Source organism: Dipodomys merriami, unplaced genomic scaffold (assembly GCF_024711535.1).
Source record: "Dipodomys merriami isolate MVZ:Mamm:240054 unplaced genomic scaffold, mDipMer1.0.p SCAF_1, whole genome shotgun sequence".
Lineage (NCBI taxonomy): Eukaryota > Metazoa > Chordata > Mammalia > Rodentia > Heteromyidae > Dipodomys > Dipodomys merriami.
In genome coordinates this window covers 97,609,496-97,627,800 of record NW_027202270.1, presented here as the reverse complement: position 1 = coordinate 97,627,800, position 18,305 = coordinate 97,609,496, and the positions used below count along the sequence as shown (strand labels likewise).

Sequence of the window (18,305 nt, the reverse complement as noted above, 5' to 3'; positions counted from 1 at the left end):
CTTAACTATGTAAAAATCACTATGTAAGGTATTTTACATATTTTCTTAATAATTCTATCAACTAGTTACTTTTTGAGGCAGTAGGATTGAACTCAGGGCCTTACACTTGCAAGTCAAGTGCCACATTCCAACCCAAAAGTACATACTTCAGTCTTCAGCTCACAGACAGGGGAACTGAGGTGAAATAATTTGTTTGGAGTCATGTGTACATGTAAATTGTGGGGCCAAGATTCAGTTCCAGAGTTATGGACAACTGTAATTAATTCAGCCTCCATGTCAACATCCATTTGAACTTGTGCATATGGCTTAATGTACTTTGAATTTTATGTCTAAGTATTTCAAAGCCCAACTTCATTATATGTCAGAACATTTTAAAAAATGATAAAAGAGTTGCTCAGCTTGTCCAACAAAAATCAGAACATATATCTATATCTATCTCTCTGTCTGTCTGTCTGTCTGTCTATCTACCTACCCCTTTACAGATAAGGAGAAAAAAATCAGAAAACACAAAAGAAAATCTGAATTTCCAAACAGCCTAATAAAGAGTAAAATGGAAGGAGGAGCAATAATTCTCCGTTTATAACTAATAGTGGAATAGCTTTTAATTTATTGCTAAATAAAAGCTATTTTTATTTTTGCTTTCCAGGATGCGGTCTAAATTACCATAAGAGATGTGCATTTAAAATCCCTAACAATTGCAGTGGTGTGAGGCGGAGGAGGCTCTCAAATGTTTCCCTCACTGGGCTCAGCACCACCCGCACATCATCTACTGAGCTGTCTACCAGTGCCCCTGATGAGCCCCTGCTGGTATGGCGTCCTGTTTATCCATTGCCTGTTTGCTTGAGAAATCTGTGGAACGTGATAGCAGTGTCAGTTCAAGAAAGAGTGATGGGAGGGAGGCCACAGCCAGTGTGGTCAGGATCGTGTTTCTTCAGGGCATCTGCTGTGAATTGGTCAGTGCTGCTTCTAATGTTCAACAGCTTTGAGTTTGCTATAGTGAAATCATAAAGTGTGTGAGATATCATCCTGGCCAGAGCAGCACAACTAATGTGTTAATGTTGCAAAGCATAGTTTTATTACCGTTTTCGGAACCAAAAATTTAAGATATTATTATTCCTTGGCAGATTATTCAGGTCACTTGTAGCTCATAGGTACTTGGGATGAAATTTGAAATTCACTGTTAAAAAATTATGATAGTCATTTATTGTTTGGTATTGGGGGATATGTGCAATATCATCCTACACCAATATATTTCATAAAAAATATATTTAGTGTTTTCATTATCTCTAAATTATTTTATAGATATGATTTAAGTTAATATTGATTTTTGAAGCTTTCAGAAAAAGAAAAATGGTGATACATTGTGATACATGGTGATTCTATACATTATTTAATATAAAAACAAAATTATGAAGTGGTTAAGTAGCATTTTAAATGTCCCATAGGTTTCCCCCATCCTTCAAGGTATATTACAGCAACTACTTACAATCTAGCTATTGTAAAAAATCAGTGAGAAGCCATGTGCCAGTGGTTCATGCCTATAATCCTAGCTACTCAGGAGGCTGAGGATATAAGGGTTACATTTCAAAGCCAGCTCAGACAGGGAAGTCTATGAGACTCATCTCCAATTAATCACACCCAAAATTTTAAAAAACCAGAAATGGAACTCTGGCTCAAGCAGTACAAAACTCACTGTCAACAATAAAGGTCAGGGACAATGAGTAGGCCCTGAGTTCAAGCGCCAGGATTGGCACACATACACACATACACACAAGAAAAAAAAATCAGTGGAAGATAGAGATTTAAGAATTACTAAAATGCCTAGATTAAATAATTCCCTTTGAACTAGGGTGGAGTAATACATTTGGAAAATACCTATAAGAAATTCTATTATTTGCATTATTGTTTGGAAAATATTTCATTGTGATCTTTAACTTGAATACAGAATAAGCTAGGCACATAACAAATGACTGCTCATTTTTATGCATAGAAAAATTATACTCTTGGTTTAATGTGGTTTGGTTTGTTTCTTGGTGAGTTCATGTAGGAAATCCACTCAGGTTCTAACCAGGCATAATGGAGAAGAAGAACAGTGAAAAGGTTTCCTTTCTAATACCAGGTCTCTCGTGCTTTTTTTCACAGAGACTTCTGTGAAAAGATGGATACTCAATCCCACTAAAACTTTTCCAGGTTATAGCAGTTATTAAAGTATAGTCATTGAGAAACATTTTTGTAATATATACATTACAAATATTTTAAAGTAAAATTAGAAATTATGTTTTGTTTTACTAAGCAAAAGCTATTTAAAAATATTTTACACTTTACAAAAAACCTAAAGCTTAATTAAGCTAGTCATTCACTTGAATAGATTAGGATCTTAATCATTAATGTGAAGCTATCTTGCTACTCTACCTTAGTAATGTATGTACCAATATGGTTCTATATGCAAACATACATGTATTACACACACATTTAGGATGTAAATATAGAGTTCTAAACATAACAGGCCTATGCATATTTTTGTTTTATAAATATAAATTAACTTATTTAATCAAATGCTCATGCATATAAATATAATTTATAAATGTTCTTTGGGTTATATAATTTATACTTTTGTGTTTTTAAAGTAATTGATTAATTTGATGAAATGAAATAATTATTTGAATTACTTGATTATGTAGTTTGTTTTATATCAAATAGTTATATTAATTACTTTTTCACTGATGGATGGAATTTATAGTAGAATGCTTAAAATATGTTAGAATATGAGTTTTTGACCTTTCTTTGTGAAGAATGCTGAGAAAATAGTGATCCAATGAGATACTGATGGTGTAAGAAAATATTAGGACCATGAGATTCTTTAAAAATACTGGTTTCAGAGATGAGCATGGTTGCTTATGCATGTAATCCTATATGCTCAGGAGACTGGATCATGATTCAAAGCCAGCCTGGGCAAGAAAGTTCATAGACTCTTATGTCAAATTAACTATCAAAAAGCCAGAAATGGAGCTGTGGCTTGAGTAGTAGAGTATTAGTCTTGAGCAAAATAATTCAGTGACAGTGCTCAGACCCTGAGTTCACGTCCCAGGACTAGCGTGTGCACATGCATGCCTGTGCGTGTGTGCACTCATGCTCTCACACACACACACACACAATTACTGGTTTTAAACTTTTATAGCCCTGCTTCAAATGTTCCTCAGGAAATGCTCTTGGAATTATGTTTGTGGTAGTTGACATATTGGACCTTAACATCATGCCTCCAAAATATCCATTTTGTAAGTCTGTAATAAGAACATAAATTTTTCTCAAATTTAGGAAAATGAATTTTTCTGATATAATTGCCTATGCTGACTTACATAGTATCTTTCACATATAGGTTAAGATAGAATTATTCTATTTATTGATTCAATTTTCGAACATAAATTGAATCTTATATTTCTACAATGCTGCTAACATAGAAACAATTAAAAGATTTATGATATACAAGCTTTATCTGTCATCAGCTTCATCTGTTATCAGCTTTGGCAATAAACCATACATTTTACTAACCATACAACAGTCCCTCTTATAAGAAAATCCTAATTTTTTAAGGTATTATGCAACAGATCTACAGGACTATATTTCTTTTCATAAACCTTCACTAATATTAGGGAGAAACAGAAGAAAAACTCAGTAGATCATGCAGTAGCACACATTACTATGCTATATCCTTATATCCAAGTTGATTAATCAAAATTATATCAACCGTACAAATTTTAGGACAACTGTGGAAAAAAGAAGCCAAGATTAAAAGATGGTATCCTTTCCCCATCCTTATTTATGTTCTCTTTTTTATTAACATGTATTCTTATATTTTGATGGAGTCAAAGCCAATATATACCAAAGGGCATGAGACTTTATCATAGTTAAAAAAGTATTTCATGGGCTGGGTTGTAGCTCAGTGGTAAAGTGCTTGCCTAGAAAGTGCAACCTTCTGGGTTCCATTCCCAGTACCAAAAAAGAAAAGACAAAAAAAATTCACAATCTCCTAAAATATGTGTCCTTAGAGATAAATAAGCTTATTTCACATCAATTCTCCCCTGAAGGATGGTTTTAAAGTCTTAATGAAATATGAGAGAACCAATCAGAACTGAATTTGACAGCAACAATGGAAATCAGGATTGGAAACACCAATCACACAGAGTTCAATGTGCAATTTGGCTGCCCACAACACAGTATCCAGCTCCAAATGCCAAATGTGTTAAGACTGAAATTGCCTGATACAGAGCAAAACTGGAAATTTGCCAAACAAAGTCACAGTTAGGGCAGAATAATATTATTCCACATTTACATATAAAGTGTTAAAGCAATATGGTATTAGACTAGGACAGAAAAAAAAACAGTAAAACAAAACTGCATATATACAGAGCAAATGATTTATAACTGGGATAAAAGTGTTTAGAAAAAGGTAATCTTTTCAACAAATATTTCTAGAACCAAGTAAGTATCTCTATGGAAAATATGATCTTGAATCTTTTTTGTGTCATACACAAAATCAATTCTAGGTAGACGGGAAATTTCTAGGAAATAGCAGAAGAATAAATATAAATGCATTAGATAGGAAAAGTCTTCCTTAACCAGACATAATTCATCTGACAAAGAAAAAAGATCAATTTATTGAGCATCATTAGAATTAAGAATGTATTTTATCAAATAAGCACCACCATGTGCCAGTGGCTCATGCCTGAAATCCTACCTATTCAGGATGGTGAGATCTGAAGATCTCCATTCAAAGGCAGTCCAGGCAGAAACATTTGTGAGACTCTTATCTCTAATTAATCACAAAAAACATACAGATTTGGTGCTGTGGCTCAAGCGGTAGAGTGCTAGCCTTGAGTAAAAGAGCTCAGAGACAGCACCAAAGCCATGAGTTCAAGCTCCAGGACCTAAAAAACAAAAACAACAACAACAACAAAACCAGACAAATTACAGAGTGGATTGTAAAAGATAGACTTTCTATTCATAAAAAAATTATTTCCAGAGAACATTTACAAAAATGCTGGAAGAACTCCATCCCCTTTTAAAGCATAGCAAAATAAACAATACTTAACTGGAGAAGATTTCTAATAAATATAGAAATATGATTAAACATAGCTAATGTCATTACTAATTGAAGAGTATGATGTCTTCCGTGAGATCCATATATAGCAGCATGTCTAACTTTGAAGGAAAACATAACAAGTACTTTCCACCTGGAACTTACACACATTTCTTCTCAGGGTGGAAACAATTCCTCCTTATCACATTTTGGAAAATGCAGTTTTCTTCTGGGGGAATATATTTACCATGTGACTCAGTAGTTCTTGTGAATGTCATGTTCCTGTAGTCCCAGCTACTCAGGAGAAGTAGGTGAGAAGATCACTCCAGCCAGGAGGGCTGTGACCCACCTGAGCAATGTAGCGAGATTCCATCTCAGATACCCACGAGCATATACTTATAAATTTAGTGACTGAAGGTCAGCTCAAACTATACCAATTTATGTTGAAACATATCCGAATGACAGTTCCTCTTAGTGAAATACCAAATGTGAGGGAGTGGAAATGAGCAGATAGAAGGCTGGGAATATTTTATTCAACATGCAGAATATCATTATGCTTTGCACTTAGAACTTTATATACTTTATCAATATATAATAAATGATACCTTAGTAGGAACTTTTTTTGGATAATAAAAGCATAACTATCCATAACATACTGTAATATTATTGGAGCATTTTTCTCACAGGTTGTGTGAGAAAAGAATGAAATCTTAGAATAATTAATAAATTAAGTTTGAAATTCTTTCATGTAATTAAAAGGAATTGAAATTGTATAATTGACATTCAAATGTAAGAAATAAGCTCTAGCTGGGTGCAGGTGGCTAATGCCTGTAATCCTGGCTACTCAGGAGTCTGAGATATGGGTTTCGCAGCTCAAAGCCAGCCTGGGCAGGAAAGTCCATGAGAATGAGACTCTTATCTCCAACTAACCACCAGAAAACCAGAAGTGGTGCTGTGGATCAAAGTGGTAGAGCACTAGCCTTGAGGAGAAAAAAACTTAGAGATAGCACCAAATCCTGGAGAGAAAGAGGAAGGAAGGAAGGAAGGAAGGAAGGAAGGAAGGAAGGAAGGAAGGAAGGAAGGACGGAAGGCAGGCAGGCAGGCAGGCAGGCCAACCTTTGGTTGCTAATTGAGGGAATACATAATATTTATTTTCATAATAAACATTTTTCCAATTTTTTTTTCACCATGGAAAACTGTCATAGTATTACCACTACCATCAGTGGAATGGGTAGCTTTCTTTCTCTTGCAGACATTTCTGGAGGCTTTAACTTTACAGCAAGATAAAAAGACTGAGCCAGGTGCCAGTGGCTAATACCTATAATCCTAACTATTCAGGAGGCTGAGATCTGAGGATCACCGTTCAAAGCCAGCCCAAGGAGAAAAGTCCATGAGACTGTTATCTACAATTAACCACTAGAAAACCGGAAGTGGTGGCTCAAGCAGTAGAGCACTTGCCTTGAGCTGAAGAGCGCAGGGACAGGGCTGGGAAGGTGGCTTACTAAGTGGTAGAGTGCTTGCCTTGCATGCATGAGGCCTAGGTTCGATTCCTCAGCACCACATAAGCAGAAAAAGCCAGAAGTGGGGCTGAGGCTCAAGTGGTAGAGCTCTGGTCTACAGCTGAAGAGCTGGGGTACAGTGCCCAGGCCCAGAGTTGAGGCCCCACAATTGGCATTTAAAAAAAAAAAAAAAAGAGTGCAGGGACATTGCCTAAGCCCAGAGTTCAAGCCCCACGACTGACAGGAAAAAAACAAAAAAGATTATAAGGCTATTGTTTCTATATTTCAAAATGTTTTTCTGAAGCATAGATGCTTTGTACATTTCTGCAAACAAACAAATCTTGGTCAGATACGATTGGATAAAAAATTTTGGCCCATTGAAGTAGTGGGCATTACAGTTTTTTGTCTTAATTAAGTCTCAGAAATCTTGCAATAATGAAATTAGTGTTCCTAAACTGACCCAATAGTGGAGTTCCCTTTTCTTTATAAAACCCATGACTATCTTGTGGAGAAAAAAAACTGACCACTGATAAATGATAACTTAGAGACATCCATGAGAAGAACACAAGTGGCAAAGTCCATCTTCCAGTATCATAATCAGAAGAGCACTTAGTAGGAGATGATTTCTGATGATGTCCACAGTAAAGGGTCTTTGGGACTAACTGTTGTAGGAACATTAAAACTTTTAGATACCAGGCACCTGAATAGTGAGAATAATACCGTGTTTTGCAAATTGACAACTCTGAGTGACTTCTGTTCTATGAGAGAACCTGCAAACAGCATTACAATTTCTTTTTTCCAAAATCATGTTTGGATCTGTGTTCCAGAGAGTAGTTATGACTCCTAAGGTCTGCATGACCTTCCTGTGATCCACCAATTTTACAAGTAGAGCCTCACTCTAAGTGTGTACCTCTCCCAGAGTGTCTACAAAATGAATTAGCTATCTAGATTGAAAGGATGCAGAGACTCAGAAAACAGTACAATAGTTTTTCCTCAGTGGAGAGTGATTTATCAAGAAAAATCACTAAAATCACTAGTTTAAAATAGAATCGTGGATTTTAAAAAATGAACTAAAAACGTCAGAGTTATTAGAGATGCCAGAAACATGAAAGGTTCAAAATAAACAAAGACTATACTTAATATAAATTCACAGATCACTGTTGTCTGCTAAGTCAAGCTGTGTCTTTTTTGATTGAGACTCTTCCTCTTAAAAACAGAATCTCAGAGCAAACTTTTACCTTTCAACTTCCATTGAACATTGAATAAGACTTAAAACAAGGAGTCAAATGAGCAAAGTACTCTCTAGAATTTCCAGGTTTGTATACTACTGGTTGACAACTGACAACCTCAGCCTATTCTAGATTTAGGCAGATAACTGCTATACAATATTTTTCTTTTCCATAGAGAGGGAGAATTATTGTGAAGAAAACCTAATCTTACAAATAAAGGTCAAATCTTAAAAATAAAGGTCAAAAATGCTTCACTTTGGCTATAATTTGTTTCGATAATGTTGATTTCTGTTTTTTCTTCATTTTTCCCTCTCTTCTAGGTCACAACCACAAAGGGAGTTTTTATAATTGTGACTCAGTGTCTATAGATCTATTTAGACTTTAAAAGTACTTCTCTTCTTGTCTATGTGTTTGTAAAAACTGATTAGTACAACATTTTGATTTATCTTGAAAACACAGTTATATTAAACATGACTGATTAATATGCATTGCTTTCCTTCAATAACATTTCTCCCCTGTCTTTCTCTCCCTTGATTCTGTACCTTTGCCTGCTCTTTGCTCTTACAACTTCATGTTAAAGTCTCCTGTGAGCCCTGGCTTTGAGGTAGGTACTAATCTACCTGGCAGTAGGCATGTGGATCCACTGTTTTCTTCAAACCCAAACTATGATAACAAATTGATTTTTTCATGGAGCCTGTGTCAGAGTTCGGATCAGAATTGAATCCACTGAACTGCAGAAAACTTGCATGGTTTTGTTCTTATCATTTTTGTTGTCATTGTATAGTTTTAAATAGTACTTGAGTGAAAAAACATCCCAATCATGAAAGTACAACAATTCAGTTTATTAGCAAATTTTACTCTTTACTGGATTCCATAACTTGAATACTTTTTCTATGAGCATGAACAAACAATTTGAGTATAAAACAGACTTCAGTGAGCTCTCACTTTATTTGGTAGCACCACACTAGCTTGAAACTTAACATATTGGATCTGTGATTTGTTGCCATAACCATAAGACTATCAAAATGTGCACAAGTTTTACATGGCACAATATGGAGCAAAACAAGTACTACATGACGGTGAATATAGCTACATGATATAGTTCCTCAAGCTAGTGTCTTCTTAAAGAAAGGATCTTTTAATCCTAATATGTTAGTTACAACCTATTTTTATTGTCTTTTAGCAGTTGTACAAAGGAGATGCCATTTAAAAGAGCAGTTTATGAATCTTGATCAATGTCACGCTTTTCAATGTTTCTAACCATCCTTTACTCTTCTTAATTTTAGGTTATATAGTGCATTCTTGACTACCCTCCACTTCTTCAGTTGGCTGTCCATTCCCCCTAAGCCCCAGTCCAGCCCCTTTCAAGTGTTTATTTTGTTGCCCTTTGTGAGGAACTGAATTATCTGAGTTTTACTTTGAATCTACCATATTTCAGTCACTTCACTTGTATACATTTGCATACCACCCAATATATTTACTTATAAGTTTGTAAGCTAAATCAAGCTTCCACTGATAAGGGCAAACATGGATCCTTTGTCTCTGTGGGCCTGAATTACTTCACCTAACATAATTTTTCCAGGTCTTTCCAGTTCTTTACTAATGATACAATATCACTCTTTCTAATGGATAAGTAAATTTCTTGGTTTTGTGTGTGTGTGTGTGTGTGTGTGTGTGTGTGTGTGTGTGTGTGTGTGTGTGTGTGTGTGTGTGACATTTGCTTGATCAATTCATCCATTGAGGGGCATCTGGGCTGGTGCCTGTGTTAGCTATGAATTATTTTTAAAGGGTAGCAAGCAAGTGACGATATCTAGCTCTCAATTCAAGCAGAACTTATTGAAAGGCACCTATTTCATTTGAAAAGGTTTTAATCAACTCACTCTTCCAAAACTGGCCCCCATTTTTATGGTTTTGATGGACAGATCCGGGACCTTGCATACTTTAGGTGAGCAACACATCACAGAGCAATCCATCCACTATCCCTGATTGGCCCTTTATCATCTATTAGTATGAATATGAAGCAGAAACATTCAGGTCAAGTATTAAAAGCAGGGCATGCAGTTTTGTTCTAATGATGGCTTGTTTTGACCAGCTGACCTGTTAACATTTAGTTGTTGTTTTTTTTCTGGACCTCTGGCCAATTGAGAGTTTATATACTCCAGGGATTATAAATTACTAAAGCCATTATTTGTGTCCAAGACCTTCTTATGGAAAGTAACAAGAAAAGCTAAGGACTAGTGAATGTTCTGGATTAATGAACATTGAGAAGTCAAGATATCTGATTCAGAAGACAGAAAATTAAGAGGTCTGTTACAACAATAGTAAATTCCTATTCTGGAAAGTTGTCCTTGTTATTGTAGTTAGAAGAGATGAGAGAGAAGGATAAAAGGAATGATAAGATGCATTGTACTCTTAAACTGGAATATCGAATCAAAACCCTCCTGTATAGATAAAGATAATGAAAAATAAATAAATGAAATAATAAAAAGAGTGGAAAACAATTTTTGAATCCAAACAAACAAGCAAATATGTCCTACTAAGAAAAGTCCAGGGTAAAAATTTGGTAGATGTGATTTCCTTTATAGTTTTCTAAATTTGTTTGTTTTAAAATGGTTTCCATAGATGACTTTTAATGTGATTAAATATTTTCCCTACAAATAATCCCTTGAATATTATGTAAAAGAATCAGGAACCTGTTTGAATGTGCTCTTCCCCTGCATTGGAGAACAGATTGCATGGGGACAGAGGAGGCTGATTTTCTGTAGAAGTTGTACAGAATAAAGGCAGGCAGTCAGGCCCTAGCAGGACAGACCCTGCTGGAACAATTTTCTGCATGTGATTTTTTTTCCTGGGCTTTGTATCTAGTTTTTCAAAAAGATGACAGCTTTTCTCTTCACAAATGTCTTCAAAAAGAAGAAGGTATGAAACTTGACTAAATTAAACTCTTGAAATAGTTGTGAAAACAGCAGAATTATACAAATGTGGCCACATCTCCATGTTTAGTATATGCTAGCCAGTTTCCCCTTTCATGAATATATGCAAAAACAAATAAATAATCTTCCAATGTAGGACTTGGATTGACAGTCTGCCTACTATTAAATATAACTTGTCTTTCTTAACCTTTCTAGTATTATATCACAATGATATATATATATATATATCAATTTATTAACCTCAACTGATTATGTTCTTTCCATTTGATAATATTAAACATTTCTAAAAATAGACATCTTTACCTTATATCTATATTTTGGATATTTGTTAAAAAATCAGTAAGTACTAATTCAGTAAGAATTGGGGTGAATAATAAGGTTATAGAAGTTACATAGGCTACTTACCATTTTATAGCAAATAGTTCTTCAAAGAGTGGTAAAAGTTTTATTTGTAACTTCACTGGCACTAAGGTATGAATATTTCCATTTCCTCACTCTCTTGCCCAAAATAGGTTTTCTCAGAAATTTTAAAATTGTTTTGTTTGTTTGGGATTTTTTTCCTCCTTACTTGATAGGTTCATAAAGAAATTTCTACCAGTCAGTGGCACATGGCTATAGTCCTAGCTACTCAGGGGGCAGAGATCTGAGAATTGTGGCTCAAAGCCTGACTAGACAGATAAATATGAGACCTACACAGATAAATATGAGACTCTTTTCTGGGGGTGGGGGTCCAGTCGTGGGGCCTGAACTCTGGGCCTGGACGCTGTCCCTCAGCTCTTCAGCTCAAGGCTAGTGCTCTACCACTTGAGCGCCACTTACGGCTTTTTTCTTTTTGCTTATGTGGTGCTGAGGAATTGAACCCAGGGCCTCATGCATGCAAGACAAGCACTCTACCACTGAGCCACCTTCCCAGCCCCAAATATGAGAGACTCTTATCTCCAGCTGGCCAGCAAAAAGCCAGAGCTGGAGGTAGGACTCAAATTGTAGAGCAATAGCCAAAAACATAAAGATGATCAAGTAGCAGAGATAGTTCATACCCCAGTAATGGCACAGAAAAGAAGAAAGAGACGGACAGAGGAAAAAAGGAAAAAATGAAAAGAAAAAAGGAAGGAAGGAAAAAAGAGGAGAGAGGGAGAGAAGAAAAGAAGTACAAAAGAGAAAGGAAGAACAAAAGAAGAGAAAAGAAAGAAAAAGAAAGAAAGAAAGAAAGAGAAGAAAAGAGAAAGAAAAAGAAGAAAAGAGAGAGAAAGAAAAGAGAAATAAGGAAGGAGGGAGGGAGGAAAGGAAAGAAGGAAGGAAAGGAATGAAAGAAAAAGAAGGGAAAAAAGAAATTTCTGTCCCTAAGTATTGTTTATTTACTTACAGTGATAAACATTTTCACATATTTATTTATCATTTATATTTTACTTTTGTTAAATTGCCTTTCTCTTTTCCACTGAGTTGATCGTTGTAGCTTAGAGTCTATGACAGTAATTTTTTGTGTATTAGTGTATGATGGAAGTGTATTTTTAGTTTTTATGATGTCTTTTCATGCAGTGTTTTTGAATTATTATTATTATTATTAGAATTATTATTATTATTATATTTTATTTTATTTTCTGGTAAGGGGATATAAACTCTGAGCCTTGAACTTGTTTCTGCTATCATTTGAGCCATGCCTCCATTCCATCTTACTTGCTGGCTAATTGGAGATTGAGTCTAATAGACTTTTCTGATAGGTCTGACTTTGAATCATAATCATCCAGAGGTCAGCCTCCTGAAGTAGTGAGGGTTTAGATGTGTGAGCTCCTGGCACTCAGCTTTAAATTTTGTTAATAAAAAGGATGGTGGAACTCAAATATGAAGAATAATGAGAATTTTTTATCTACGTATATATTATAGGAAGTTTGTTTCTTAGCATGGAGAAAACACATTTCTTACTTATACTGTATGAAGACTGTCGAAAATGAATTAATGTAAATATACTAAACATAACATTCTTGTCAAACAAGTGAAGAGAATATTGATTTCTGGAGTAAAAAGATAAAGCCAGGGTAGGAAATAAGGCAGAATTTAAGATTCTAGGTTACCTTTAGGCCATATGATATAATGGAAGACTGTATTTTTAATTTTTTAAAATCCATTAACTTAGATTAGTTATACAAAGGGGGATTTTATCATTATATTCCTGCATATACATGTTTACAGTATATTTGGTTATTCTTAATATTCATATTGACTTACTGAAATTGTTAGGAAATAAATTGCTAATTCTAAAATATTATCCTATGTCTGACCATTTATGCATTCATGTTTGAATCTTATTTTTTTGTAAAATTTTGACAATATTCAAGTTCATGTTTTATGTGAGGGCATAATTTCTAAATAACAATTTCCCATGAGCTGTTATTATTTTCATGAAAGCTTAATGATTTATTTAATTAAGACAAACATACTGCAAGAAGATCTTGGCTATATATTTTACTAGAAAGCCTTTCCCAGGAATGAATCATTCCTTTACTATTTCCATTTAATTTTTTTTTAAAAAAAGAAGGCATGAAAATACCAGTATTGCATTAGTATAAACCCAATATTCAACCTAATATTTTACAATAATAGAGTAGATTCTTTTCAAGTAATAATAATAATAAACCTATTCCTTATCCTGTTGAAACCATGATGATGTTTGCAGCCTAAATGATTATTTTCCAGGGTATTTTCCAGTGAGGCAACAGTCTATCTAGACTTTCTTTCTCTCATGTTCTAAAGTTCCAGGAATCACGGTGATTCATCCCTTTAAATATGTGCTATGACACTCCAGTGCTACATTTTCCAGATAACACAAGATTTCTTTTGATGATTGTATAAACTAGTTCTCCAAATTTAAGCCTGTGTATTGTGCACTTTGAGTGATAAAAGATGTCGAAGAATTCTTTCTCCCACACTTGGCTGCCATCAGACGTGGGTTTATGGGGGAGGACCCCTTCCACAAAATTGATGAAGTCTCCGCTGACATACTAGCACCTGATGTGATTCATCATGTTTGACTTATAATTTCTGTACATTATTAATTTATACCTCCAGCAAAAAGCTTGCAAATGTGAAATATGAATATTATACTAGAGTTTTGCATACTCCCACTTGGGGATGGGGGTATCAAACTTCACTTGTCCACACTTACATAGGTTCTAGGAACACATGGGTCTTAAAGTAAGGCTCTGAAAGGCCTGTTCATACCTCAAAAACAGTGCCATGGATTCCATAATGCTGCCCAATACACATACTAGGCCCTTCTCCAATGTTAACCATGACCAATATTTACTTTCTGTCACCTGTGTCAGGCCCATCCAAACTTATGCTTCTTTAGTTGATCATGACTTACAACTACTGAATTCCTAAGTCCTGTGAAGTAAAGGTTTCCTGTGTTCTCTTTGAGTACTTGCACAGATTTCATGGATATGTATACCAGGAGGAAGAAAGGGGAGAAAGATTGGTTAAATAAAAAACAATAAGAAATTATAGAAGGAACAGAATGGAGGGCTGAAGTTAGTTCTTATGAATTGAAACTCTTGAAACTGGAAACAATTTTGCCTTCTGAAATATTCATTATTTATCATTTATTAGACATAGTTTTCTACATGAGGTTCAGTTGGATCAATTTCACCCTCTCATTTATGAAAATGGAAATGTTCTCATGAGAATAATTATGGTAAAATACAAGATGAGCCCATGTCTAGCAGTTATAAACATATGTGCCACTTTCCCTAAATAGCCCAGATTTTGATGTATCTATTTTTCTGTAGTCATTCACTGCAAATATCACTAACTAACACAATTTCATCGAGTTGATGCTTTCCTGTATTTTTAATATCCAAAACTTTTGGAAAGAGAGAGGATATAGGTTAAAGAAAAAATCCCCCATTTCCCTTTTTCGTCCTCTTGTTTTTAATCGAGTTACTTAGTTACTAGTCTTAGAGACACAGGTACTTGTGCGCACACACACGCACACACACACACACACACACACACACACACACACACAGAGTCTTGCATGTACTATTGACTATTAGAAGCTGATATTCTCTAGAAATGTCTATAAAATATCCTTATGGGCCATTAATAAAGGAAGAAGATGTAATATTTGAAGCCTGGACTGTATTTATACTGGTGTCTTTAGACTGTCTTTATGCTCATGTCTCTTTGGTGTTTCAAATTTAGTAATTAGTGGGCCAGCTCCTTCCTCGATTATTTTATTTATCTTTCCAATTAAGTCACATATCCATGCCATGTCCTTTATTCAGGGAAATGTTTATAAAATGACTATCTTTAATTTCCCCCAAATAGGGTTATCCTATGGTTTACTTTCAATATGAAGAGTCACTGACATTTAGTCCCAAAGCAAAAATGGTGGACAATGCAAAGTTGTGTATGTTTTCTTAATCCTTAGTGGACATGCCTCTTTTTTGCTTTATATATTTAGCAGACATGGGATTAAGCTTGCATTGCTTTCATATTTGTTTTTTTTTTAAATAGGCCGTCTTCCTTACAGTATGCTTTCCCTCCCTTCATGAACCCATATTTGCAGGACATTAATAACAGTTTGAAAGAACAGCTCATGTGTTTTGTGACAATTCTTCAAGCTCGGATGCTTCTAGCAAAGGGTGGATCACTTAAGAAAATAGTATGGGTCCTTTACCATTCACTTTTGTTTACTCAGTAAGAGTATGGCAGTATAAAAGTTAATGTAACTTCCAGAGTACTTTAGCACTCAACAAACCTAGTTCACCTTGTATTTTTTTTAAAAAGAGCTTATGTATGTTATTACTTTGAAAGCTTTCACAAATTGCTGCAAACATTAAGAAATGGATTCTCCAGTGTAAAACATAGCATCCATCACCACTAAGCAGGGGGCACGCTTTTTTTCCTGCCTTATAGCAAGCCTTTTAACTCTTATGAAAAGGTGTTGATTAGCTTTTATTTATGCTATATATTAAAAGTCTCCAACTGAGGGACCAAACTCATTTCTGTGACACATTTGGCATGTAGTTCAAGGGATATAGAATCAAAATAGGACTGAACAATTTGAACCTCACCAGTCTACTCTCTGCTCACCAAATTACATGGCACAGAAACATGCAAGCTCATGTGAGTAACATTCCTTGGGGTCTTCATATTTGTTCCCCAATAACTGCTCTGTGTCCCTAAATCCCTGACTCCCCACACGAGGGGTAGTATGCTGATGTAAGTCAAGAGATGATGGTTTCTTTTTGCTCTAGAAACTTGTCAGCTTCAGATTGAGTACCTATGTTCTTCCGTCAGAAACTCCAGTTGGGGTTAGGTCATCATTCCTAAGTGAGATAACTGGGTTGGTAAGTGTATACAGGAAACATTTGGGTAGCCTGAAGGTTGAAGTAATTCAGTTTGACTTGCTAATAGTAATCAGCAGGCTATTTCATGGTTGGACTCACTCTGAGCTTCCCCAGATGCCTCTTTGTTGGTACAACCCTTTCTTGTATGACCCTCATCTCTGCCATCAGTGTGGTGTATCTTTCTTTAAACTTTCCTGAATAGGCACTTGTCTTGTGTCAGACAGTACCCTAGAAGTTGATGGTGCAGCTGTTCCTGGGGCTGATATTCTAGTCGAAAAGGGCAATTATAAACAATAAACAGGTAGATAAGATGCCGACTGCAAGTGAAGGCTTTGGAGGAGACAGGACAATAGGACAGTGACAATAGTATGGAGGAGCAATGAGCAAGAAGTTAGATAGTTAGGAGTCTCTTGGAGATGACATGAAAATAAAATATGATTAATAGGAAACTGCAATCACAGTAAGGATAGGAAGAACTGATGTAAACATTACAACAGTCGTGTTTATTCAGAATTCTAGTGGGTAGAAAACTTCTGAGGTTCAGAAAATGTGCTTTATTGGTGTTCATGTATCCTGCATCACCTAACTTACTAGACCTTTAGCAAGGATTATTCTCAGGAAGCCCTTATTAACTTAGATAGGTCCATGCTGTTGTGTACAATTCCTTTTTAAATGCTTGGTCTTAAAACTTCAGTGACTCGCACCTGTAATCCTAGCTACTCATCAGGCTGAGGTCTAAGGATCACAGTTTGAAGCCAGTCCAGGCAGGAAAGTCCATGAAACTCTTATCTCTAATACTCTACCCCCACCCAAAACCAGAAATTGTGCTGTGGCTGTAGTGGTGGAGCACTATCCTTGAGCAAAAGAAGCTCTGGGACAGCGCCCAGGCCCTGAGTCCAATCCCCCAAACTGGCACAAAACACAACAAAAATCTTTAGGAATGAAGGGCCACTATTTGGTTCAATCTTTTAGACATCAAAACACCCATGTGCACAGCCAACTGAGTGAAGTTTGTTGTTGTCTTTTTTTTTTTTTTTTTTTTGGTCCTTCGTGGGGCTTGAACTCTAGACCTGGGCACTATCCCTCAGCTCTTCAGCTGAAGGATAGCGCTCTACCACTTGAGCCACAGTGCCACTTCCAGTTTTCTGGTAGTTCATTGGAGATAAGAGTCTCACAGACTTTCCTGCCCCAGCTGGCTTTGAACTGTGATTCCAGATTTCAGCCTCCTAAGTAGCTAGGATCACAGGAGTGAGCCACCAGCACCCAGCTGAAGTTCTTTTTTTTTTTTTTTGATCAATAAAAGCAATTTATTTACCTAGCTATAGTGTTCTAGAAACAGCCATGTCTCAAACGCTGTACTCTTGCCCAGAGAGAGACTGAAAATCTTTACAGTAATACAGGTCAAGTAAGGGGTTCATGATATTTCCACATAGAAAATATTTCTTTATTTTTATTGGATTCTCTGCCTTCCTTATTGACTTAAAATGAGAGGGAAAGACTATTTACATTAGCCTAAAGCTAGGAAAGATGGGAACTGAGAATTGATTAAAGATAGAGAAAGCATGATTACCTGGAGCACAATGCTTAAACTCACAGTTTTAGTTATATTCTGTGATCTTGGATGGGTGATATAACATGCTAGTTGGCCATGACTTTAAAAATGAATCAATACATATTAAGTGCTGTGCAAAGAATTTGCTATATATAAAGGTTAGCGAGTTTTCTATCTTTGTCTAGTTCAAAGGTCTCATACCCTCTGTGGACAAGATTTACTTCCCAGATGAGTTGACTGATACAGTGATTCAGTTGTATGTGGGGGGAGAAGGGGGCAACATGAAAAGATTTATTGTATAATGCACCTGTATTTTTCATGTATTTTGAAAAATCAGATCTTAAACACCACTCTCACACATTTACATGGCAACTATGAGCAGTATTGAGCAGTGGCCCTATCTTTTGCAATGGAGTCCACTGTCACCAATTTCATGCAATCTCCACCATTTCTTTTGGCATCCCTGACACTAGGTGCTACTTTTGAACATTGACAACCTGTAAGAATTAAGCTTGCCACTCCTTTCTTTTTTAGATCAGAAGAGACTGGCACAGTAGAGAACAGTTTTCCTGTCTTCATGTTGCAATCCTATAGAACATTGATGTTACGATTATGGTTCATGTGACAAATAAAAAGACATTAAAGTATGCATGTCTTGCCCATTATT

The 18,305-nt window shown here is 35.6% G+C and overlaps 1 protein-coding gene across 5 annotated transcripts in view; it reads left to right on the top strand.

Annotated features, from left to right (window-relative positions):
• Prkd1 (protein kinase D1) overlaps positions 1-18,305 on the top strand; it is a 345,647-nt gene that overhangs the window by 246,473 nt on the left and 80,869 nt on the right. For 3 of the 5 annotated variants that reach the window (XM_070026146.1, XM_070026153.1, XM_070026159.1), the window contains exons 4-5: positions 647-807; positions 8,386-8,409. In XM_070026146.1, coding sequence (XP_069882247.1) covers positions 647-807; positions 8,386-8,409 — 185 coding nt within the window. The remainder of the gene's footprint in view (positions 1-646; positions 808-8,385; positions 8,410-18,305) is intronic. The other 2 variants (XM_070026167.1, XM_070026173.1) reach the window with 1 other exon arrangement.